The sequence below is a fragment of the Oncorhynchus kisutch genome, unplaced genomic scaffold, assembly GCF_002021735.2.
Source record: "Oncorhynchus kisutch isolate 150728-3 unplaced genomic scaffold, Okis_V2 Okis06b-Okis10b_hom, whole genome shotgun sequence".
Classification (NCBI taxonomy): domain Eukaryota; kingdom Metazoa; phylum Chordata; class Actinopteri; order Salmoniformes; family Salmonidae; genus Oncorhynchus; species Oncorhynchus kisutch.
Window position 1 is genome coordinate 636,097 of NW_022261983.1, and position 27,500 is coordinate 663,596.

Genomic DNA, 27,500 nt, shown 5'->3' on the forward strand with positions numbered 1-27,500 from the left:
CCGGATGTATGATCAAGCCGCGTTACAAAAAGCTCGAGAGCTACCAACTGCGGTGGGTCCGGTATACAGGATGCGGTGGCTTTCTCAGACATAGTCTAGTCAAATTTGAAAACTTTCTGAACATCAAGATTGTGGTTTTGTACCACAGTAGGGCTAATGACGCTCTCCTCAAGTTCCAAAATATACCCGAACCACATCCTAAGACTATGTACTTTTATGTGCAAAATGAGCATTACTATGCCGTAACTAACATCACAGCCTTTTTAGGCGCGCCCATATGTCTGTCCAGCCTGTCATACCGGCTACACACGCATGGGGGGGCACTCGTGCCGTTACAACTGTTCAGTATGTCTGGATAAACATTGCCCTATGCAGCCGCTAAACTTGACCCCCTGTGCGGATTGTCACCGCACATGTCGTTCGGCCTACTGTTACGAAAAACACAAAACTGAAACATGGCATCCCAAGGCATGTAAATCTGTAAGCAGTTGTGACATTAACAAGAAATGTCCAAAATGTCATTGCAATTACAACCTTAAAATAGATAGCCCTAAACCTCATGTTTGTGGAATTATACACTGCCCAATCTGTAAAGGTCCTTTGAAAAGCAGAGACGCGGAAGCGGTTCAAGAAGTAACACATGAGTGTTACATTCAGCCCTTGGCTGAAGATGAACATACAGAGAAATATGTGTTTTATGATTTTGAGACAAATCAGCAATCAGGGGTTCATTTGCCTATTTTTGTGTCAACCATGACTTTCAAGGGTGAAAAATGGTCGGCCGAGGGACCCAATTGTGCCCGGCTCTTTCTAAAACATTTTAGAAAAGCCCAGTACAGAAACTTCACGTTTATAGCTCACAATGCTAGGGCCTATGACTCCTATCTGCTTCTGAAACCTTTGATACAGCAAGGCGTGGCCCCCAGTGTCATAGCTCAAGGGAGTAAAATATTATGCTTTGTTGACCCCGCCTTCAAACAGAGATACATTGACAGCTTAAGCTTCTTACCCATAGAGATTGGCTCAAATGCCAGAGGCCTTGGGTTTTGAAAAACTCTGTCAAAGGCTATTTCCCTCATTTCTTCACATCTGAGGAGAATCTACATTATATAGGATCTTATCCAGCCCCCGAAATGGACGGGCTGTGATCAAATAGTCTCCCAAAGAGCGTGAGAGATTCCTGACATGGTACGAGACCGTATAAGACATGGGCACTTTTGATTTCCATAAAGAGATGGAATCATACGGTGACAATGACGTTGTTATACTTCGTGAAGGATGCCTCAGATTCAGAGAAGAGGTAATCAAAAGATGCGGGCATTGACCCCTGGAGCTGTACAACTATTGCATCAGCGTGCATGAAAACCTATCGTACACACTATCTAACTCCTGAATCTATAGCTATCCCATCGCCAGACAACTACCGACGCCCCAATTCAAGGCCTACTCTAGTGGTTCCATTCAATGGTTGGAGTACTTGGCCCAGGATAAAGATATTTTTATCCAACATGCTTGAATCGGGGGGAGAAGGCTTTGGGCCTTACCATGTAGATGGATACACACAGATTGACGGGGTGAGACAGTGTATGAGTACAACGGTTGTTTCTTCCACGGTTGTAAATTATGCTTGTCCCCCACACCTTGTGTGTCCTAACCCAAAAGACTTTTGGGGAAATGTACCAAGAGTTTCAAGACAAACTGAATTCTTTAAAGGCTACTTACGGGTTAAAAGTTGTGGTTTTGTGGGAGCACGAATGGACAGCCCTCAAAAAGGCAGATCCTAGTGTTAAGGCCTTCCTTACCCATTATGACCCTCCAGAGCCCCTGGAACCGCGACAGCCTGTTTGGAGGCCGGACCAATGCTTTGACATTGCGTTATGTAGCTCAACCCGACGAGACAATAGGCTATGTAGATTTTACATCCCTATATCCTCATGTAATGAGTTCCTCATTCTATTCCTATAGGGCATCCTGAAATTATTCACAGCGACTTTGACGAACCCCAAATTATTTTGGTTTAATCAAAGCGACTGTCTACCCTCCTAGGGGGCTGTTTATACTGTGTTGCCTTACAAGGGTCCTAAGGAAAACTTTTCTTTCCCCTTTGTCGGCACATGCTGTGAAAAACCACAACCAGGAAAACCCCTGTGATCACACAGATCAAGAGAAAGAGCCCTGACCGGTGTATGGGTTCACTGTAGAATTCTCTAAGGCTTTAGAGAAGGGGTATCGTGTGGCCAAAATCTTTGAAGTGTGGAACTTTTCCAGGAAATCAGACACACTTTTTAAAGAGTACATCAAAACCTTCTTGAGATGCCAAGCAGATGGCTTCAGGCTATCCTGCATCGGTCACAGATCAGAAAGTAAAGACCAGTACATTCAAGACTACCATGACAGAGAAGGCATACTTCTTGACCCTGACAGAATAGAGGTCACAAAACCAAAAGAAATGTGTCGAAATTGTACTTGAACTCCCTTTGGGGGAAATTAGCGCAGAGATGCAATATGCTAACAACTTCGATCATTAAAGACCCCGAAGAATTTTTGGAATTTGTTTTTTCGGACCAATACGAAATTTCACATTTTTCCTTCTTGAGTCAAGACATTGCCTTGGTGCAATGGAGGCGCCACCAAAAGTGGGTTTCTACCCCGGGTAATGTAAATGTGTTTCTTGCAGCATTTACCACAGCCTATGGCCGCCTTGAACTGTACACCCTCATGGAAACAGCTTCAGAGGCGGGTTCTTTACCACGACACAGACTCTGTGGTCTATGTAAGCAAACCGGGGGATTGGACCCCCCCACTTAGCAACTATCTTGGGGGTTTAACGAGTGAACTCGAAGAGGGTGACCATATTACAGAATGGTCCTCATGTGGTCCAAAAAGCTATGCTTTTAGGACTAAAGCCAATCACGTGGTGTTGAAAGCCAAAGGCGTGACTCAAAACTATGAAAATGCACCGCGTGTAAACTTGGAATCAATCACGCGCTTGGTCGAGGGGTTCGTAAAGGACAAGAATAGTGACTTGGAGATTTTGAGCTCCTACAACAAATAGTGAGGGATAAAAAGGGGTTCCATCTAAGAAACGCACCACTCACTAAAAGATTCAGGGTAGTCTATGACAAGAGACAGCTATTGCCTGACGGTACCACATTGCCCTTTGGCTACTGACTTATGCTACAAGCCCCAGTGTGTCTTAAAGCTTAAGATATTATGACTGCTGTCGAGGGTTTTGACCCCCGGCTACAATTGCCTTTTTCAGCATTAATTGCAGGCCCTTCAAACAGTGGTAAAACTTTTTTTGTAAAAAGTATTTTAGAGAATTCTGAACATGTGTTATCTCAAAAGCCTGACAATATTGTATGGTGGTTATTCATGTTACCAACCTCTGTATGATGAATTATTGAAGACAATAAAAATCAAGTTTGTTGAAGGAATACCCGATTCTCTGTCTGATGATGAACTTCTCCCCCCACATGTAAATAATCTGCTGGTTTTGGACGATATGCTATTTGCTGGTAGCGAACACCCTGAAATTGGCACGAGCTTTTACCCAATATACTCCTCATAGAAACCTGTCCGTGCTTTACTTGGTCCAGAATGTGTTTCACCAAGGTAAAAATAGTCGGACCATTAGCTTGAATGCCAACTACATGGTATTGTTTAAAAATCCTAGAGACAAACTGCAAATTAGCACTCTAGCTCAGCAGATGTACCCTGGACGGAAATCATACTTTATGGAGAGCTATGAGGACGCTACCAAAGAGCCATTTTCTTATTTAATCGTGGATTTAAAAGCAAATACTCCAGAACACCTTAGGCTACGTACAGGGCTGTTTCCGGGGAGAGGCCTGCTGCATACCTTCCTAAAAGTAAACGCTATGTCTCTGCGTTAAAAGAAACCTCCCCCTCTTGAGAAGGCTAGTAGGTTCTACAGCTAAAGAACGGAAGGCCATCTTGGGTCGCTGTTCTTCAGATCTCATATTAGCCCTATGTGAGATTGCTTTGAATCTTCTCAAAGGACGCATTCCACTCACCCTGAACCAATTGAAAAAATTAAGGAGACAAAAGACAGCGATCAAACTCTTTGCCAATAAAAGGGCCAGTCTTCAAAAGAAAAGACATAGTATACAACAGTCTGGGGGTTTTCTTCTACCTTTTACTCAGTATAGCCGTGCCCTTCATCACCAGCCTTATTGCGGCCAGACGTGGGGGTTGAACACGTGGTGTGATGGCCACTAAAATGTACTTGGTGCCTCAACAGAGTTGGATAGACTTAAAAAACAAATGCAGGGTCCTGAAGATATCAGACAAACAGCGGAAAATGATTTGGATACGGCCATGAAGGATGTTTTGAACCGAAAAGGATTGAACCCCTATGATAAGATTCAAAATACACAAACCTAATGCAAAGGTATTTGACTCGGGTAAAGCAAGGGGAGAGAGAGACTAACCATTTAACCCTTTCCCTACCGGACCCTTTAACAGATGTCGAACCTAACGATAGCCATGCCCCTGTAAGGCCTGTACCGTCGATCTTACCTAGTGGAGATAATATGTCGGGTGAAGCTCAAATGCCATTTGAAGATAAAGTTATGCATGACCTACTGACACATGTGCCTTTACGTAACAGGAAGAATGTTAAATACATTATGAACAAGATAAAAGACTCAAAGGGGATAGCTGCTTGGAACGACTCTGGAGAGTTTATCCTTCAGGGCTCTGTGGTTAGGGGGTCCCATATGCAGGACTTGCTTAAAAGTACCACGGCTGCCCACAAGGTTGCTGATGACCGAAGGCCTCCCGGCTGGCGTCAGTTTCTTAAGGCCCTGGCAATCCTCAACATCCCCCTCTCCGGTGTACCCAACCATAAGCTTCGTCAACAGATTCAAGCTTTAAAACAAAAGCCTTCAACGAGATACAGCACCCCTAAAGATGCCCCAACGACACCGTCCCCCTATGAAAGCGATGATGCTAACTCATTTACTCCCATGAACGTCTCAGGACCTTTTCCTAAACCCGATCTCTCGGCGTGGTTAGACTTTTGAAAATGACTTTTGAATGACTATGATTAAATTCAATAAAATGTTTATTTGAAAAATAAGCAAGTTAACATTTGTGGCATTCTTGAAACATATGACGTGAGCATACGCCTTGATTACGCGTTCTTAAAGGACACACATTTGAACACTTTTGATATTTTCTAACAAACAAGATACAAGGTTATCATTACTTCTTAAATCATCCTTATAAAGAGACATAACATCTTCAAAGAAACTCCCCGGGCTCTTTGGCACAGGTAAAATACACAGTGGTGACCGCATGTAGTGGAAAGGTTATCTTGCACTTGTTTGATGTTGTAGTAGATCTTTGTACCGTTTAGGGTCAAAAAATCTTTAATAGATTTAGGGAAATGTGAAAAACCGGGGGGAAAGCCATAGGAATCAAAAAAAGTTGAGATTTTCGTCCACCTTCCTGTTCTAATGTCATAGCTAGCCAATGTTCACCAGGCATGTGTTTAGGATGGGTATTGACAATAAACATTGCAGGCCTCTCAGACCATATCTCAATAGGTAATTCATCACAAGCCAACACTCCACAAAATTGTTTTCCAATCAAGCGGCTCATGAGCCCGTCCAACTCTTGGGTATTCATGTCTTTGTTCAAAGGTCCTTAATAATAATCCACTAAGACCTGTCTTCGGGCATTCACTTCCAAGATTGAATCAGAGCATGCGTAAACAATCATGCTAACTGTACAGGCTAAAGGTGTACGGAAACGCATTTCCAGCCTGAGGTTACCTTGGGACACCACAGACAGATTTCCTGAGGTGTCATCATCAGGTGATAAATTGAAAGCATACAATGTGTAACCCTCTGCAAAATCATTTCTGTCAATAGGTAAAGAGAGATCTTTTAGATGTCGCCCTGTAGCCAGGAATAGATTGTAAAATTCTCGCACAGATATGTTGTTATTAAATTGTGGTTGGAAAGCCTTCGCCGGAACCTGACGTCCGTCCTGACAGAGCGCTACATACTCTGCATTGAAGTGCTGAAAATTAAAGGGGTTTTTATCTAAACTGCCCGTATTAGAGGCGTGATCAACCAGACCTATAACCACATATCTAGGTAAAGGGCCTAGAAATAGGTTTTCTTGACTGCAGATTCTACTGCCCACAGGTATGCTAAAGGTTTTCATGGTAATTCTTTGGAGAGGGTAAAGGGCATTTCCTTTCATCAAAGCATGTGAGTGACCCAGGCGCACGGCCGGAGATACAGATACTTTTTTAATAAAAAGGGTTGCCCCCAACACTTTCAAACTAAAATCCCCGTCTTGGGGAGACATCAGGCAAAAATCATCCTTGGCCCTGGTTAATTTTAATCTTAAATCAACCGAATTTAAGAGTAACCGTTCTTGAAAGAAAATGTCAGAGTGTATTGGGCCTAGCAAATGAAACTCTCGAGATTCGGCGCAGTAGCGAGCTCGTGCCGCTAGTCCTTTGTTTGCACCGGTGGAAGGGTCTGTCGATTCCATAGAGGCTCCTGCAGTATCCTTGCTAAACAGCCCGGCGCTAAATTGGGTTTTGAGAGTGTCTTCGGAGTAGTTTAGTAAACACTCCATGATGGCTCTATAAGGGTATGTAGCGCTGCTTTGACTGATTAGGCGTTCACCCAAAGTCACATCAACTTGGGAGAAAATGGTGGCCAAGGGGTAATTAATGAGACTCACTTTGGCATCGTCTGCAATATTAGACCCATCTCTTTTGGTCACTTTTAGACGTAAATGCACCAAGGTGTTGTTGAGGTCCAGATAGTTGTCACCATGGCCTGGTATGAAAAATTCGATAGGCCCGTTATCGGTAATAGCAGAGAGAGGGGCTATCTCCACATAACTGGATCTATCTATTGAATGCTGCGTTAACGGTGCCGTGAAAAGATCAAGTTCTGTCTTTATAGCTTCAGAGGACATTCGATGTAAAAGAGCCATGTCACTTATTCTTTTAGAAAATACTTCCTAGTATTCTTTTAGCCTGTTTTGGTACAGACCTCCTCACTTTACCCCGTCTTTGACTTACTGAGGTTCTTTTAACAGTTAACCGCCGCTTTTTAGGTGCCGGTCTACGCCTTAAACCAGGGGGTCTCTTTTTTGGCCTTCGAGACAATATCATAAGCCCCGAGCCTTCTTGATGCTCCACCTCTGGTGACGCCCTTCGGGTCATAGCATTGGCTACAACCTCACTTACTATATTTTTAGCCGCTGATTTTAAATGTGGTTTGGCTATGCTGAAGCCTCTCTTCATAAACGGTAAAACCATCCTGAAGAGGTTACGGAATATACCTCCTATCCCCGAACCATACATTGTCGCCGCTCCATGATATCCTGGTAGTCCATTACCCACTTGATCCACATAGTATGAAACATAACGGTTAGGGTCGAGCTGATGGTGCTCCATAACACTTTTATTTGTATTATGTTTATAAATATAATACAGCTATTATATATGTAGAGAGGTTTTGGTGGGTCTAAAGTGGAGTTTTACAATCGTTTTACCATAAGTAAATTCAATGTTTTCGTTCTGATCCGTTTTAAGCTCAACCAGAATGTTTTCAATATAGTTCTTGCTGACATGTACGTAGTGCGGCTTGTCATAATTGACAGTGACGATGTCCCCATCCTTGCCGTCTATATGAACTGTTCGCAGGAGGGGCACACAGCTGTCTCCGACCCTTTGATAGGTTATGATGTCGGTATAGACAAATATGTTGTAAAAGCCTGCATGTATATCCGCAGGGAATGGGAATAATTTATCGTTCACATACGTCCATTTATTGGGACCCATCCCCAACATGTAGGATAAATTACCGCTGGTCTTTATACCTCCGTTAGCAGGCCCTGAGATTTGTATCCTTTTATGGATTGGATTGTAGAATAGGAATATTTCCATCTTGTTCAGGGTTAGGTGTTCATTCAACTCTGAGACGATCCTGTCGACGGTTCTATAGAAACCTTTTTTAAGCTTAATAAGTATCGCAGGTTCCGAGAACCTTTTGCAATAAAAATCACGGTCCTTAGCTTTGATATTATACCAACTATGGGGGTATGTAATCTCGCTGAGACCTACTTCCCAAGCCTCTGATAACTCTATAGGCTTTGGAAAATTGGTTGTATACTTCGAACTCTGATTATTACGATATATCTGTGCCGACGCATTACTGGGGAGAGTCAGGTAGAAGCCGCTGTGTTCCATGATGCCCAACTGTGTACACGCGAATGATGCGCTAGTTATCATGACTAGGGGTTTAAATTAACCCCCATTGCCTCCACCACATCCTGCTCCAATACCCAACTGTTGAACTTTTGAGGCCAGTTTTTCCAGCGGACCAGTAACCATTTTTTACCCTTTTCTCTCTTCTGATCTAGAATCTCCTCCACGTGAAAGACTTTGTCTTTACCCAACTGGACCTTCTGTAATTCCTTCTCATAAAAAGATCCCTCTATAAGATCCCCGTCATAATCTTTTAATTTGTAGACCGGCGGAATGCGTGGCAGACATTCGGTAACGGTAAACAACTCCGAGCTAAAGCCTTGTTCGTATTTTTTGTCGAAAACACCCCTCAACTTTGATATACGCACCAAGTCACCCACTAGGAATTTAAAAGTCATTTTTTTCTTACGGCGAAGTGGGAACAAACCATACATATTTTTAAAGACTTGAAAAGAGTTTTCCGAAGAGACCTCCGAGGGCTTCATACGTATAGTCTTATGGTAGCTGTGGTTGTACCCGTTTACTAAATCCTGAACTATGTCTGTATATCGGTTGGTGTTGTGAGCTGTAAAATAGCGCCACATCCGCTCTTTCAAAGTCCTATTAAAGCGTTCCACAACCGAAGCTTTCAAATCAGAGCCTGTAGCAAAATGTACTATATTATACTTATTCATTAGCTTCTGAAATGTTTTATTAAAAAATTCTTTTCCGCCATCCGTCTGCACTTTCTTGGGGGCGCCTCCTGCCTTCAAGATCGATTCAAAGGCCCTGGTCACCTCTGCCCCGCTCTTATTTTTTAACACCCTTACATAGGCTAATTTAGAGAAAATATCTATAACCGTTAGCATGTAGCGATTTCCATCATTTTTATCGGCAAGGGACTGCATGTCACATAGATCCGCCTGAAATTGGGATAATGGATGCGTAGAAAAAACTCTATTTCTTGGAAAATGTTTTCTTACAGGTTTATGTAGAGTGTAGGCATCTTGCTCTGATAACCATTCATTCACTTTAGCATCGCTTAACAGACTACCTGTTTCTTCGACTATAGCTCTCTGTAAACGCTCTTTACCCCCATAAGACCCGGGGTTAGAGGGATTATAATATATGTTTTTCAACAGCTGCTCAGCCATCCTTCTTGCCTCTCTGAGGTACAATAACTGTAATGAGCCACTTTCATATAACGACAACATTTCAGTTTGTGAATTTTTATTTTAAGAATGCAACAATTATTACGTATACAGACAATTCAGGATTTGTTGCAAGATACAAGTCCCCGTTTTCTCAACAATCACAGCATGCAACACCCTGTATATATTGTTTAGATTTACAGGTTTGTTTCGCTGAATTTTTAAAACACACACGTCTGATATATAAGTATATAAACAACAAATATGATACACATTCACATTAAAGGGTGGTTCAAACAAATAATGTAAAATCTTAGCCAAAGTTATTTCTAGTTCTTCAGAATCCTCAACAAGCCTTGATACCATATGTGACCATTGTAAACTCTCGCCCGTATGTCGGACATGTTTCATGATTTGCTCCATTTTTAACACACGCTCTACAATAACCCCTGTATTGTGGGTTGTGTAGAACTTTACATTGTTCACTTTATTTTCAATAATCTGATGCATAACATTTGTAAGGTCTCTCAAAAGAAAAAATGTATTTATTCGCTCAAACATCGTAGACACATAGTTACCCATAGCTCTAAATAAACAAAATGTCACTCGGTCTCTTGGGATTTATTGAGCCAGAAAAGCATCACATCAGCCACCACAGCTTCCCTGTATTTGTTGTCGTCCACCAGGGTGTGTCGGATTTCTTTGAGTTTCTCATGGATGAAGATGGCCTCCTTCAGTTCATGTAGGAAGGCTTCGGTTACCCCGTAAACTCTAGGGATAGACGGCGCAATACCCATAGACTCCAGGGCGATGACCAGCGCTGGTATAAAACGGCAGGACCACAGTCTTTTCACCAGCTCCTCAAAATGATTGAAAAAGTAGTATCTAGGAGGGTCGTAGAGGCAAGGATGACGACGCTGGCTGGGATGATTGATCTCACAGCCGATGCATTTTTCTCGTATATATTCGCCAATCACCACGTTTAAAAGTGTAGCTACAGAGGCCTTGATTGTATCCACAAAAATAGTACTGGCCACCCCATCAAACACATCCTCAGGCTGGGTAAATGTCGGGGGTGTCACGGGTCTTGCCAGGGGTGCGTAGAGTGTAGGGCTTCGTGGCATAGAGTCTTTAGTGTCGGGCCCCCATGACGTAGTGGCTTCCTCGTAGATGGTCTGGAGATCCATGGTGTATGCTGAAATGAAGAACTGGCTGCTTTTTTTCTTTTTATTGTAGAACAAGGCCATTGGGTATCTGGGGGGCGGGGTTAAAGCATCCGCTTACTTAGTTTTCTTCTGACGCTGTATCTTCTTGAGGCTCTTTTGCATCGTAATCTTTACGATTCGTATATATTATGCACTTCTTTAAATGAACAAGGCTCTGACGCTGTTGGCTCTGTACAAAGAGAGCATCCAACGGTTGCAACATTTTCAATTCCAGTACATCCCAACTCTTAAAAGGAATAAGCAGACGCAGTCGGGTATCCCCAGTCAGGCCACCACCCCTAAGGTTGTGGTTTCGGATTGCCTCGGTGCCGATATAGAACTCCACGCTGCCGCACGGTCGGCCATTCTTTCTTTGTATTTTCACCCTGTGAAATATTTGTCCTGAGGAGTCCGGGGTACCTTCCCAACGGGTCTCGTGGCCCGTGAACACACTATACCCCTTGGTGATAAGGCTCAGTTCAGGACACACAACCTTGCGAAAAACCGACCAGTCTTCAACACCATATTCCAAGCCTACAGTCTGGTCTGTATATTCTTCTCCTTCATCTACCGTATAGAGGGTCACTCTACAGGCCAGGTAATCAAACCGATACCCCCACTGCTGGCCATTAGACATCAACACTTGATCTGTCAGAGCATTTGCTGGCGGTATTTGGGTTCTATACACATTTAAAAAACGTTTTTTTGGCGCATCATATATTGCTGGTTGATACTTTGCCCTTGCTCTATGGGCAACCCGAAGGCCTGTTTCAGTTGTTACCGTCATCACTGCTTTGGTACCGATCCCAAATTCCATGGTTATTCTTAAGATCTTGTGCACTCTTAAACAGGTATTGTTCAGCGGCTTTATAAGGGGCCTTAACCAACCCAAACCGTGAGAAACAGTAACAGGTTGACCTGACACATGGTCACTTACTCAACCCCACCAACCCCCCTGGGCATGCACCCTTCTACATGACATAGGGTCATAAATCATTACATAGGGTCATAAATCAGGCTTGGGTCATCAATCATTAACGGCCTGTCAAATGGACCCTTACTCACCCCATAGCCCCCACCTAACCAGGCTTGCCTATCAGGCTTGGGTCATCAATCATTAACGGCCTGTCAAATGGACCCTTACTCACCCCATAGCCCCCACCTAACCAGGCTTGCCTGACCAGAAGACATGCACACGTCATCACTACATAGGGTTCACATAGAGTTCACATAGGTTCACATAGGGTCATCAATCAAAATTTTGACACGTGACATCTACTTTAATCTCTCTGTGGTACCTCTCTGCATGACACCCCTCCATTTTAAGCCCACTAAGATGGAGGTCAGAGGACACAGGAAGCAGCTTTAGCTCTATAATATCCTTTAGCTTATAGCTGCAAAGTGTTCTGTTCTGTGTAACCACTAAACCATAACACCTATTAAACTCAGCAAATAAAGAAACATCCTCTCACTGTCAACTGCGTTTATTTTCAGCAAACTTAACATGTGTAAATATTTGTATGAATGTAACAAGATTCAACAACTGAGACATAAACTGAACAAGTTCCACAGACATGTGACTAACAGAAATGGAATAATGTGTCCCTGAACAAAGGGGGGGTCAAAATCAAAAGTAACAGTCAGTGTCTGGTGTGGCCACCAGCTGCATTAAGTACTGCAGTGCATCTCCTTCTCATGGACTGCACCAGATTTGCCAGTTCTTGCTGTGGGATGTTATCCCACTCTTCTACCAAGGCACCTGCAAGTTCCCGGACATTTCTGGGGTGGAATGTCCGTAGCCCTCACCCTTCGATCCAACAGGTCCCAGACGTGCTCAATGGGATTGAAATCCGGGCTCTTCGCTGGCCATGGCAGAACACTGACATTCCTGTCTTGCAGGAAATCACGCACAGAACGAGCAATATGGCTGGTGGCATTGTCATGCTGGATGAGCCTGCAGGAGTGGGTACCAGATAAGGGAGGAGGATGTCTTCACTGTAATGCATAGCGTTGAGATTGCCTGCAATGACAACAAGCTCAGTCCGATGATGCTGTGACACACCGCCCCAGACCATGACGGACCCTCCACCTCCAAATCCATCCTGCTCCAGAATACAGGCCTCGGTGTAACCCTCATCCCTTCGTTGATAAACGCAAATCCGACTATCACCCCTGGTGAGACAAACCCGCTATTCGTCAGTGAAGAGCACTTTTTTCCAGTCCTGTCTGGTCCAGCGACGGTGGGTTTGTGCCCATAGGCGACGTTGTTGCCGGTGATGTCTGGTGGGGACCTGCCTTACAACAGGCCTACAAGCCCTTAGTCCAGCCTCTCTCAGCCTATTGCAGACAGTCTGAGCACTGATGGAGGGATTGTGTGTTCCTGGTGTAACTCGGGTAGTTGTTGTTGCCATTCTGTAACTGTCCCGCAGGTGTGATGTTCGGATGTATCGATCCTGGGCTGTTTCTCGCCCTCCTGGTTTTTGACCCTTGCCTGTCCTGACACTGAGCCTGCCTGCCATCCTGACCCTGAGCCTGCCTTGCCTGCCCCGACCCTGAGCCTGCCTGCCGTCCTGACCCTGAGCCTGCCTTGCCTGTCCTGACACTGAGCCTGCCTGCCATCCTGACCCTGAGCCTGCCTTGCCTGCCCCGACCCTGAGCCTGCCTGCCGTCCTGACCCTGAGCCTGCCTTGCCTGTCCTGACACTGAGCCTGCCTGCCATCCTGACCCTGAGCCTGCCTTGCCTGTCCTGACCCTGAGCCTGCCTTGCCTGTCCTGACCCTGAGCCTGCCTTGCCTGTCCTGACACTGAGCCTGCCTGCCATCCTGACCCTGAGCCTGCCTTGCCTGTCCTGACCCTGAGCCTGCCTTGCCTGTCCTGACCCTGAGCCTGCCTTGCCTGTCCTGACACTGAGCCTGCCTGCCATCCTGACCCTGAGCCTGCCTTGCCTGTCCTGACCCTGAGCCTGCCTTGCCTGTCCTGACCCTGAGCCTGCCTTGCCTGTCCTGACCCTGAGCCTGCCTGCCGTCCTGTACCTTCTGTTTTTGTAATAAACATTGTTACTTGGACACGGTCTGCTTCTGGGTCTTACCTTATCCTGATAGTGAGAGCTTGTTGACAACCTAGCTATCAGAATGGACAGCATTCAGCACTATGACGAAGACTACAGATTAAAAACTGGATGTAATGGTGCACGTCCTGCTGTACATCCCTGTTGTAGTGACAATGTCTCCCAAATGGCACCCTATTACCGATTTAGTTCACTGTATAGGAAATAGGTTGCCATTTGGGACACACTTAATACTTCCTAAATGATGGGTTGTGGTGACTTTGTATTAGATCGCTGTGCAGTTGAAAACGTCTCGGGCTAAAGGCTGTAGATTGGTCACAACACAACAATGTATTACCACTGGTATAGCTCACTGAACTAAAGCTGATTGTCTGATATCCATACAGCCAGCTGTATTCCCATCAGAATGCAGTGTGTCCAGGGCTGTGATCAGCAGCACATGAACATGGGCCTCTGAATGAGTTGCATTGTACAGTAGATTGGCTGTGTCTGGTGTTAGACTTGGCAGGCCTTGCTGCCACTGCATTAATGTATTCCACCCCAGGCTCTTTGCATGGTCCACACACACACACACACACACACACACACACACACACACACACACACACACACACACACACACACACACACACACACGGAAAGATAAAGCACCATGGCCATTCTGTGAAAGTGGTTTAGGTTGCAGGGCACAAACAGTTTTAACATGCTGAGAATGAGTAGCTAACAGATGTCTGACTCTTAGTAAACCACAACATCCTGCAGGCATCACTTACAGAGACCACTTTCTATCCCTCTATTTCTCTCTCTCTCTCTCTCTCTCTGTCCTTTTCTCTCTACCTCTCCCTCTGACTCTCTCTCTCTCTCTCTGTCCTTCTCTCTTGACCTCTCCCTCTGACTCTCTCTCTGTCCTCTCTCTCTCTCTACCTCTATCTACCTCTGTCCTTCTCTCTCTACCTCTCCCTCTGACTCTCTCTCTGTCCCCTTTCTCTCTCTACCACTCCCTCTGACTCTCTCTCTCTCTCTGTCCTTCTCTCTCTACCACTCCCTCTGACTCTCTCTCTCTCTGTCCTTCTCTCTCTACCTCTACCTCTGACTCTCTCTCTATGTCCTCTCTCTCTCTACCTCTCTCCACCTCTCTCTCTGTCCTTCTCTCTCTACCACTCCCTCTGACTCTCTCTCTCTCTCTCTGTCCTTCTCTCTCTACCTCTCCCTCTGACTCTCTCTCTCTGTCCTCTCTCTCTCTCTCTCTCTCTCTCTCTCTCTCTACCTCTTTCTACCTATTTCTACCTCTCTCTCTACCTCTCTCTCTGTCCTTCTCTCTCTACCTCTACCTATGACTCTCTCTCTGTCCCCTCTCTCTCTGTCCTTCTATCTCTACCTCTGACTCTCTCTCTGTCCTTCCTTCTCTCTCTCCCTCTCTCCCTCTCTGTTTCTCTCTCTCTCTCTCTCTCTCTCTCTCTCTCTCTCTACCTCTACCATTACCTCTGACGCTCTCGCTTTCTCTCTCTCTGTTCTAGTGCCCTTGTCTCTCTCGCTTTCTCTCTCTCTCGCTTTCTCTCTCTCTCTCCAACTGTTAGAGCCGATTTGTATAAAAGACTGAACTGACGGAGCTTCATGTATATTTGTGTAAATATATTCAATATTAATGTACATGATGAAATATTAGGTACGTACCTTTTATATTTACCTGATTGAGATATATTCATTTGTTAGTGTAATTCAGTCTTCCAAATGGACAATGACCCCAAGCATACTTCCAAAGTTGTGGCAAAATGGCTTAAGGACAACAAAGTCAAGGTATTGGAGTGGCCATCACAAACCCTGACCTCAATCCTATAGAAAATGTGTGGGCAGAACTGAAAAATTGTGTGCGAGCAAGGAGGCCTACAAACCTGACTCAGTTACACCAGCTCTGTCAGGAGGAATGGGCCAAAATTCACCCAACTTATTATGGGAAGTTTGTGCAATCCTACCCGAAACGTTTGACCCAAGTTAAACTATTTAAATGCAATGCTACCAAATACTAATTGAGTGTATGTAAACTTCTGACCCACTGGGAATGTGATGAAAGAAATAAAAGCTGAAATAAATCATTCTCTTGACTATTTTTCTGACATTTTGCATTCTTAAAATAAAGTGGTGATCCTAACTGACCTAAGGCAGTGATTGTTTACTAGAATTAAATGTCAGGAATTGTGAAATACTGAGTTTAAATGTATTTGGCTAAGGTGTATGTAAACTTCCAACTTCAACTGTATGTGTATCAAATATGGTCATACATTTGCAGGAGGTTAGGAAATGCAGCTCATTTTCCACCTCATTTTGTGGGCAGTGTGCACATATCCTGTCATCTCTCACCTACGGCGACCTTTCTCAATAACAAGGCTATGCTCAATGAGTTTGTACATAGTCAAAGCTTTCCTTAATTTTGGGTCAGTCACAGTGGACAGGTATTCGGCCAAATATCATTCTAGTTTGCTTTGAATTTTTGTTAGTTCTTTCCAATAGTCAAGTAATTATCTTTTTGTTTTCTCATGATTTGTTTGGGTCTAATTGTATTGCTGTCCAGGGGCTCTGTGGGGTGTGTTTATGAATAGAGCCCCTTACCAGCTTGCTTAGGGGACTCTTCTCCAGGTTCATCTCTCTGTAGGTGATGGCTTTGTTATGGAAGGTTTAGGAAATGCTTCCTTTTAGGTTGTTGTCGAATTTAACGTATCTTTTCTGGATTTTGATAATTAGCGGGTATCGGACTAATTCTGCTCTGCATATATTATTTGCTGTTTTACATTGTACACTGAGGGTATTTTTGCAGAATGCTGCATGCAGAGTCTTAATTTGGTGTTTGTCCTATTTTGTGAATTCTTGGTTGGTGAGCAGACCCCAGACTTCACAACCATAAAGGGCAATGGGTTCTGTAACTGATTCATGTCTTTTTTTGCCAGATCCTAATTGCTATGTCAAATGTTATGTTCCTTTTGATGGCTTTTGATGGCTTCAGATTCTAGTAGGGTGAGGCCTGGTGCTGCAGACTGTTCTAGTGCCCTTGCCAATTTGTTTATATATATTTTGAAGAGTGTGGGGCTTAAGCTGCACCCCTGTCTCACCCCACAGGTCTGTGGAAAGAAATCTGTGTTTTTGCCCATTTTAACCAAACACCTGTTGCTTGTGCATATGGACTTTATAATGTCACATGTTTTTTCCCCCAACACCACTTTGCATAAATTTGTATAGCCTCATGATAAATTGAGTCAAAAGCTTTTTTGAAGTCAACAAAGCATGAGAAGACTTTGCCCTTGTTTTCGTTAGTTTGTTTGTCAATTAGGGTGTACAGGGTGAATACGTGGTCTGTCGTACGGTAATTTGGTAAAAAGCCAATTTGACATTTGCTCAATACATTGTTTTCACTGAGGAAATGTACAAGTCTGCTGTTAATGATAATGCAGAGGATTTTCCCAAGGTTGCTGTTGACGCATATCCCACAGTAGTTATTGGGGTCAAATTTGTCTCCACTTTTGTGGATTGGGGTGATCAGTCCTTGGTTCCAAATATTGGGGAAGATGCCAGAGATGAGGATGATGTTAAAGAGTTAATTTTATATTTGATCATTTCATGTAGGAGACCATCAACATCAGAGGTCTTCTTGAGTTGGAGGGTTTCTATTTTGTCCTGTAGTTCATTCAATGTAATTGGAGAATCAAGTGGGTTCTGGAAGTCTTTAATAGCTGATTCTAAGATTTGTAATTGATCAAGTATGTGTTTTTGCTGTTTGTTATTTCTTATAGGAACAAAAAGATTAGAGAAGTGGTTTATCCATACATCTCCGTTTTGGATAGATAACTCTTTGTGTTGTTGTTGGTTTAGTGTGTTCCAATTTTTCCAGAAGTGGTTAGAGTCTATGGATTCTTCAATTACATTGATCTGATTACTGACCAGCTGTTCCTTCTTTTTCTGTGGTGTATTTCTGTATTGTTTTAGTGATTCAACATAGTGAAGGCGTAGACTTCTCAATTTCTTTCTTAGGTTTTAGCATTCTTCAACAAACCATTTGTCATTGTTGTTCATTTTCTTAGGTTGTCTGCTTGACATTAGGGAAGCTGAAAGGTCAAATATACTGTTTAGGCTTTCTACTGCCAAGTTTACAACATCACTTTTACAGTGAAATGTTTTGTCCAGGAAGTTGTTTGAAATGGATTGAATTTGTTGTTGCCTAATTGTTTTTGGTATTTTTTTACACGACTTTCTTTCCATCTATAGCATTTCTTAATATTGTGCAGGTCCCTTGGCTTCGATGCCTCATTATTTACTATTGCTCTGTCCAGGTAGACTGTGATCTTTCTGTGATCTGATAGGGGTGTTAGTGGGCTGACTGTGAACACTCTGAGAGACTCTGGGTTGAGGTCAGTGATAAAGTAATCTACAGTACTGCTGCCAAGAGATGAGCTGTAGGTCTCTCTTTCTATGCTTCTCCGCCTCTCCCTTACACTCGTTCTCTCCTTTTCATCTGTTGATACTGTGGGTACTGCAAAGATGCTCCCATAATTGTACAATTGAATTAAAATGATATAACAATTCATAGCTCTCTCCCCTCTACTTCAAAGATACTCTGAGACAATACCTTACTGTCTGAATGAGAATAAACAATCGCTCTGATCTGAGCACATTATAAATGGGAAAACCGTATATGCACTCATATCAGCCATTTCGGATCATGGGTTAACCCAGCAGTTCATGAGTTAACTCCACAGTTGCTTTGGTGCAGTGTTGTGGCAGGCTTATATCCTGAAACTGGGATGTGACCTGTAGACGGATTGGAAAGGCACTCAGAGATCTTGCCTGGGGGAAAGAGCTCTCTTGGGCCTTGCTGTATATGGATGGATTTAAAATGAGATTCTGTAGAACAAATGGGAACTGAGAATGTGTCAGTGAGTCATATGTACAGTAAATGCTCTCTCTCTCTCACACACACACACGCACACAGTTCCTTGACTCCTATGTGTGTTCCTCTCTTTGTAGGATGGTGGAGTACTCGTTGGACCTGCAGAACATCAACCTCTCAGCCATCAGGACAGTCAGGGTCCTCAGACCCCTCAAAGCCATCAACAGAGTACCCAGTGAGTTCTGTCTCACGGTCTCTCTTTCTCTCTCTCTCTCTCTCTCTCGCTTTCTGTCTCTCTTAGTCTGTCTCTTTCTGTCTGTCTCTCTCTCTCTCTCTCTGTCTTGTTTATCTCTGTTTGTCTGTCTGTCTCTCTGTCTGTTTGTGTCTGTCACTTTCTGTCTGTCTGTCTGTCTGTCTGTCCGTTTGTTTGCATGTGATGTCTACACTGAGTGTACAAAACATTAGGAACGTCCACTCTTTCCATGACATAGACTGACCAGGTGAAAGCTATGATCCCTTATTGATGTAACTTGTTCAAACCGCTTCAATCAGTATAGATGAAAGGGAGGAGGCAGGTTAAATAAGGATCTTGGCCTTGAGACAATTGAGACATGGATTGTGTATGTGTGCCATTCAGAGGGTGAACGGGCAAGACAAAAGATTTCAGTGCATTTGAACAGGTTATGGTAGTAGGTGCCAGGCACACTGGTTTGATTGTGTCAATAACTGCAACGCTGCTGGGTTTTTCACATTCAACAGTTTCCCGTGTATCAAGAATGGTCCACCATCCAAAGGACATCCAGCCAACTTGACACAACTGTGGGAAGCATTGGAGTCAACATGGGCCAGCGTCCCTGTGGAATGCTTTCGACACCTTGTAGAGTCCATGCCCCAACGGATGGAGCCTGTTCTGAGGGCAAAAGCTGGGGTGCAACTCAATATTAGGAAGGTGTTCCTAATGTTTTCTCCATTCAATCAGTACAGTCATTGTATATGTCCTTTGACTTTGCTGTGATCCTCTACTCTGTTCTGACTGCATAACCCCAGGACAGTGCTGTTTGATCTGAGCAGCCCAGCTCCTATCAGATGCCCTCTACTACAACAGAGTCCCTTACAGATTTACATATCCTCCTGTAATGTAGATCACTGTTCTCTCTCTGACCCAACCCCATCCCTCTCAAATACAACTCTGTTCTCAGACAAAATTGTAAACACCTATTGATTTTCCCCTTACCTCAGACAGCTTCTAATCATCGTAAGCACCAATTAGCCCGATCAAGCGAGGGTCAGCTAATCTCTCCACTCACTTCCAGTCAGTGAAAGTGATAGCATTTATCTGCTAATGCTAACAGTGGCTAACAGTGAATAACACACAGATAGTGGTATCAGTCAGACTCAGGTAGCATTTCCTGATCTCCTCTTTACTAGAGCTAACTGGCTAATAGTGGCTAACACTGATATGCATGCTGTAAGTGAGACAGTGTACTGAAACACAGTCAAACAGGACATGTTCTAAACAGCTGTAATCCTTATCCTTGCATCCTTTACTTGTTTCCTTTCCTTTCCCCCAGAGCTAACAGCCTAATGGGCTAAGCTAATGGCAAAGAAACACAGATCATTGCTAACGCTAATGGACTAGTGGTGTGGAAACCGAGAGACACAGAGAGGTGTGCTGGAGTCATCTGTCTGCAGGTACATTAAGTGAGTGCAGGTGTCCTATGGCAGAGTCTGTCTCTGATGAGAATTATTGGCGGGTAGAGAAACCAGTATTTATAAACACATAAAACACACACACCACACACACACACACACATCCAACTCGCCTCTCTCTGTGATGAGAATTAGTGAAGACATTACTCTCTCGTCTGGTCCATTACACACACACAGATTAATCCTAGCACTAATTACCTGGGAAAACAGTTTTCCTTGAGTGCTGACGATAATTCCCATTCTAATTCCCATTCCCATTCTGAAGCGCTGAAGACTCTGCTCCCTTATCAATGTTTCAGTGGGTGTTGCCACCATTAAATATGAATGGTAATTGAATTAGTGCATGTCATTGCCTCGCTCCGCCAGCTGATAGGAAGTTGTAGGGAGGGGTGATACTGATAGTGATGTCATGTTTGGGGACCTGATATAGGCAGACTGGTGACTGGTGCACATGTGTAAACAAACACACTAATACACATGCTGGGACACACACACACATGTACACATACATGCTGTGTGTGTGTGTGTGTGTGTGTGTGTGTGTGTGTGTGTGTGTGTGTGTGTGTGTGTGTGTGTGTGTGTGTGTGTGTGTGTGTGCCTATATTTGTATGAGTGCTCGTATGTATGTATATATATATATACAGTATACTATATGTGTGTGTGTGAGCGCTCACTGTGTAGTATAAACATATGGTTTCACCCAGGGGAATGGATAACTGATGAGTATGTCCACACCTCCCTGCATTAGGCCAGATAGGGGTGAGATACAATAGACATAAAGCAATTGCTTGACATGAGGTCATTTTGACCAAGTTAATATACACATCGGCTGAGATTGACCCCCGTGAGACCCAATTTGTACCCTTCCTAGAAGATGCATAATAGTGTAGTCTCTCTCTCTCTCTCTCTCTCTCTCTCTCTCTCTCTCTCTCTCTCTCTCTCTCTCTCTCTCTCTCTCTCTCTCTCTCTCTCTCTCTCTCTCTCTCTCTCTCTCTCTCTCTCTCTCTCTCTCTCTCTCTCTCTCTCTCTCTCTCTCTCTCTCTCTCTCTCTCTCTCTCTCTCTCTCTCTCTCTCTCTCTCTCTCTCTCTCTCTCTCTCTCTCTCTCTCTCTCTCTCTCTCTCTCTCTCTCTCTCTCTCTCTCTCTCTCTCTCTCTCTCTCTCTCCAGTTGACACCCCCCTCCTTCCTTTTCTCCATTTCTGGGCTATAACACCCTGTATGTAGCCAGTAACACCCTGTATGTAGCCAGGTAACACCCTGTATGTAGCCAGTACACCTTTTATGTAGCCAGTAATACCCTGTATGTAGCCAAGTAACACCCTGTATGTAGCCAGTAACACCCTGTATGTAGCCAGTAACACCCTGCATGTAGCCAGTAACACCCTGTATGTAGCCAGTAACACTGTGCATGTATCCAGTAACACCCTGCATTATCCAGTAACACCCTGCATGTAGCCAGTACCACCCTGTGTGTAGCCAGTAACACCCTGCGTGTAGCCAGTATCACCCTGTATGTAGCCAGTAACACCCTGTATGTAGCCAGTAACACCCTGTATGTAGCCAGTAACACCCTTTATGTAGCCAGTAACACCCTGCATGTAGCCAGTAACACCCTTATGTGGCCAGTTTCACCCTGTATGTAGCCAGTAACACCCTGCATGTAGCCAGTAACACCCTGTATGTAGCCAGTAACACCCTGTATGTAGCCAGTTTCCACCCTGTATGTAGCCAGTAACACCCTGTATGTAGCCAGTAACACCCTGCATGTAGCCAGTATCACCCTGTATGTAGCCAGTAACACCCTGTATGTAGCCAGTAACACCCTTTATGTAGCCAGTAACACCCTGTATGTAGCCAGTAACACCCTGTATGTAGCCAGTAACACCATGTATGTAGTCAGTATAACCATGTATGTAGCCAGTAACACATGGTATGTAGTCAGTTTAACCCTGTATGTAGTCAGTATAACCATGTATGTAGCCAGTAATACCATGTATGTAGTCAGTTTAACCCTGCATGTAGTCAGTATAACCCTGTATGTAGCCAGTAATACCATGTATGTAGCCAGTTTAACCCTGTATGTAGCCAGTAACACCATGTATGTAGTCAGTATAACCCTGTATGTAGCCAGTATAACCCTGTATGTAGCCAGTAATACCATGTATGTAGTCAGTTTGCCCCGTTCAAAGCCCATGTTGAAGTGGTGTTATTGAGGACGTGTAGTAATGAGTAGGATTATGTGTTTTTACATGCAAAAGTTAATGCTTTTGATAGACATACATTAGTTCCTCTATAGGTAGACATACATTAGTTCTTCTATTGGTAGACATACATTAGTTCCTCTACAGGTAGACATACATTAGTTCCTCTATTGGTAGACATACATTAGTTCCTCTACAGGTAGACATACATTAGTTCCTCTATAGGTAGACATACATTAGTTCCTCTATAGGTAGACATACATTAGTTCCTCTATAGGTAGACATACATTAGTTCCTCTATAGGTAGACATACATTAGTTCCTCTATTGGTAGACATACATTAGTTCCTCTACAGGTAGACATACATTAGTTCCTCTATAGGTAGACATACATTAGTTCCTCTATAGGTAGACATACATTAGTTCCTCTATAGGTAGACATACATTAGTTCCTCTATAGGTAGACATACATTAGTTCCTCTATAGGTAGACATACATTAGTTCCCCTATAGGTAGACATACATTAGTTCCTCTATAGGTAGACATACATGAGTTCCTCTATAGGTAGACATACATTAGTTCCCCTATAGGTAGACATACATTAGTTCCTCTATAGGTAGACATACATTAGTTCCTCTACAGGTAGACATACATTAGTTCCTCTATAGGTAGACATACATTAGTTCCTCTATAGGTAGACATACATTAGTTCCTCTATAGGTAGACATACATTAGTTCCCCTATAGGTAGACATACATTAGTTCCTCTATAGGTAGACATACATTAGTTCCTCTATAGGTAGACATACATTAGTTCCTCTATAGGTAGACATACATTAGTTCCTCTACAGGTAGACATACATTAGTTCCTCTATAGGTAGACATACATTAGTTCCTCTATAGGTATGTATCTGCCTCTCCCTCTTTCTTCCTCTTCCTCTCCCCCTCTTTTTCTCTCTCACCGACCTCACTGTTGTACCTGGGTTGTATTAACCGCATGTGGTGTCTCTTCTCATGAAACACAGCGTGACAAACACGTGCGTGCACACACACACACACACACACACACACACACACACACACACACACACACACACACACACACACACACACACACACACACACACACCTGTCAGTGAATCTCTCGTGAGTGGTGCTTCAGTGGTTTCTGGTGTCAGTCCTACAGAGAACATTGCCAGTCGCCACTACTCTTCCATCAGCTGTCTTTATGTCATCATCACAGGACATATCTGCCCCATCTGCTCATGTACTAATCATGTTTCATTATGTAATCAACGTGGGTCAGGTCCAACGGTAGCCTCTCATGTGTCATAATGCCATCACTTGGGGATATGGGATATGTGGCTGGTCCACCATCCACCTATATGGACAGAAACATGTCTATGCTACTTTTGGAAGGCCTGAATGTCCTGTGTTCTGTGTCCATATGTTTTGTGTCTGTCTCTGTGTTTTAGATACAGTATGTGTGTCCTGCTGTTTCTACTCAGCAATATTCTCATTTTATATGAGTGTTTGTGTGTATAATAATGCATGTGTGTGTGTGTTTGTGTATTATAATGCATGTGTGTGTGTGTTTGTGTATTATAATGCATGTGTGTGTGTGTTTGTGTATTATAATGCATGTGTGTGTGTGTGTGTGTGTATTATAATGCATGTGTTTGTGTATTATAATGCATGTGTGTGTGTGTGTGTATTATAATGCATGTGTTTGTGTATTATAATGCATGTGTGTGTGTGTTTGTGTATTATAATGCATGTGTGTGTGTGTTTGTGTATTATAATGCATGTGTGTGTGTTTGTGTATTATAATGCATGTGTGTGTGTGTTTGTGTATTATAATGCATGTGTGTGTGTTTGTGTATTATAATGCATGTGTGTGTGTGTGTGTGTGTATTATAATGCGTGTGTGTGTGTGTATTATAATGCATGTGTGTGTGTATTATAATGTGTGTGTGTGTGTGTGTGTTTGTGTATTATAATGCATGTGTGTGTGTGTGTATTATAATGCATGTGTGTGTGTGTGTGTATTATAATGCATGTGTGTGTGTTTGTGTATTTTAATGCATGTGTGTGTGTTTGTGTATTATAATGCATGTGTGTGTGTGTGTGTGTGTATTATAATGCGTGTGTGTGTGTGTGTGTATTATAATGCATGTGTGTGTGTTTGTGTATAATAATGCATGTGTGTGTGTTTGTGTATTATAATGCATGTGTGTGTGTGTGTGTATTATAATGCATGTGTGTGTGTTTGTGTATTATAATGCATGTGTGTGTGTGTGTATTATAATGCATGTGTTTGTGTATTATGATGTATGTGTGTGTGTGTGTATTATAATGCATGTGTGTGTGTGTGTGTGTGTGTATTATAATGCATGTGTGTGTGTTTGTGTATTATAATGCATGTGTGTGTGTGTTTGTGTATTATAATGCATGTGTGTGTGTGTGTGTGTGTGTATTATAATGCATGTGTGTGTGTGTGTGTGTGTATTATAATGCATGTGTGTGTGTGTATTATAATGCATGTGTGTGTGTTTGTGTATTATAATGCATGTGTGTGTGTGTTTGTGTATTATAATGCATGTGTGTGTGTGTGTGTATTATAATGCATGTGTGTGTGTGTTTGTGTATTATAATGCATGTGTGTGTGTGTGTGTATTATAATGCATGTGTGTGTGTGTGTGTATTATAATGCATGTGTGTGTGTTTGTGTATTATAATGCATGTGTGTGTGTGTGTGTATTATAATGCATGTGTGTGTGTTTGTGTATTATAATGCATGTGTGTGTGTGTGTGTGTGTGTGTATTATAATGCATGTGTGTGTGTGTGTGTATTATAATGCATGTGTGTGTGTTTGTGTATTATAATGCATGTGTGTGTGTTTGTGTATTATAATGCATGTGTGTGTGTTTGTGTATTATAATGCATGTGTGTGTGTTTGTGTATTATAATGCATGTGTTTGTGTATTATGATGTATGTTTGTGTGTTTCAGGTATGCGTATCCTGGTGAATCTCCTCCTGGACACACTGCCCATGCTGGGAAACGTCCTCCTGCTTTGTTTCTTCGTCTTCTTCATCTTCGGCATCATCGGAGTGCAGCTGTGGGCGGGATTACTGAGGAACCGATGCTACCTCGAGGAAAACTTCACCCTGTGAGTGACAGTATGTGTGTGTGTGCGTGTGTGTGTGTGCGTGCATGCGTTAATTTGATTGTGGTGTAATTTATTCTCAACAAGACTACCTCCTCCCAGTCAGTAGCTGTACGTGATTAAATTCCCGGTCACCTCTCCATATTCATGACCGAGATGTAACGTGAATGCCCACCCTAACCTTGTCAATGACAGAATGGCACTGTATGTGAGTGAAGTCAGTGAGTGAGTGGGGCTGTACGTGTGTGTGTGTGTGTGTCTGTGTGTGTGTGTCTGTGTCTGTGTGTGTCTGTGTCTGTGTCTGTGCATGCACATGTGTGTGTGCTCTCCTGGTGAGGTATAATCTGATTCAGAGGGGTGTCTGTGTTCCTGACAGTATCTCCTTCCAGAGTGTGTGTTCTCAATTTTTATTTTATTTTTATTAAACATTTAACTAGGTGTAACGTTCGTCGTTAGAATGAGACCAAGGTGCAGCGTTGTAGGCGTACATTTGCCCTGGATCATCACTACAGGTTCCAGGCCATGGATCATCACTACAGGCTCCGGGCCATGGATCATCACTACAGGCTCCGGGCCATGGATCATCACTACAGGTTCCGGGCCATGGATCATCACTACAGGTTCCAGGCCATGGATCATCACTACAGGCTCCAGGCCATGGATCATCACTACAGGCTCCGGGCCATGGATCATCACTACAGGTTCCAGGCCATGGATCATCACTACAGGTTCCAGGCCATGGATCATCACTACAGGTTCCAGGCCATGGATCATCACTACAGGCTCCAGGCCATGGATCATCACTACAGGCTCCAGGCCATGGATCATCACTACAGGCTCCGGGCCATGGATCATCACTACAGGCTCCGGGCCATGGATCATCACTACAGGTTCCAGGCCATGGATCATCACTACAGGCTCCGGGCCGTGGATCATCACTACAGGCTCCGGGCCGTGGATCATCACTACAGGCTCCGGGCCGTGGATCATCACTACAGGCTCCAGGCCATGGATCATCACTACAGGCTTCGTACGTGGACCCGGAACAGGTCTCACCGGACTGAGGAAAAGTACTGGAGGCCTGGTGCGTGGAGCTGCCACAGGGCTTACCAGGCTGGAGAGACATACTGGAGGCCTGGTACGTGGAACCGGAACAAGTCTCACCGGACTGGGGAGATGCACTGGAGGCCTGGTGCGTGGAGCCAGATACACTGGGCCGTGGAGGAGCACTGGAGGTCTCGAGCGTAGAGCTGGCACAACCCGTTCTGGCTGGATGCCCACTACCGCCCGGCAAACGCGGGGGGCTCGTGCAGAGCAGAGCGCACCGGCCTGTGAATGCTCACTGGAGACACCGTGCACATCACTGCATACCACGGTGCCTGACCAGTCACACACTCCCCACGGTAAGCACGGGGAGTTGGCTCAGGTCTAAACCCTGACACTGCCAATCTCCTTGTGTGGGCTGCCTCTCATGCTTGCTTTGTTGGTATAACTCCTCGTAACGTTGCCGTTCCTCTTTCGCTGCCTCTATCTCCTCCTTCGGACGGCAATACTCCCCAGCCTGCGTCCAGGGTCCTGCTCCATCCAGGATCTCCTCCCAGGTCTATTCCTAATGACCACGCTGCTTGGTCCGTTGATGGTGGGATCTTCTGTAACGTTCGTCGTTAGAATGAGACCAAGGTGCAACGTGGTATGCGTACATTTTCTTTTGATGTTAAATGTTCCACCAAAAACAATAAACAACTCAACGAACATAAAGCTAGAGGTGCAAACACATGCAACAAACAAAGACAAGATACCACAACAGAAAGTGGGAAAAGGGGCTGCCTAAGTATTATCCCCAATCAGAGACAACGATAGACAGCTGCCTCTGATTGGG

At 43.9% G+C, this 27,500-nt stretch overlaps 1 protein-coding gene across 1 annotated transcript in view; it reads left to right on the plus strand.

Annotated features, from left to right (window-relative positions):
- The window catches only part of LOC109884752 (voltage-dependent T-type calcium channel subunit alpha-1I-like), a 287,147-nt gene that overhangs the window by 144,924 nt on the left and 114,723 nt on the right, over window positions 1-27,500 (plus strand). The window contains 1 exon segment of the mRNA XM_031813726.1: window positions 25,465-25,624. Coding sequence (XP_031669586.1) covers window positions 25,465-25,624 — 160 coding nt within the window.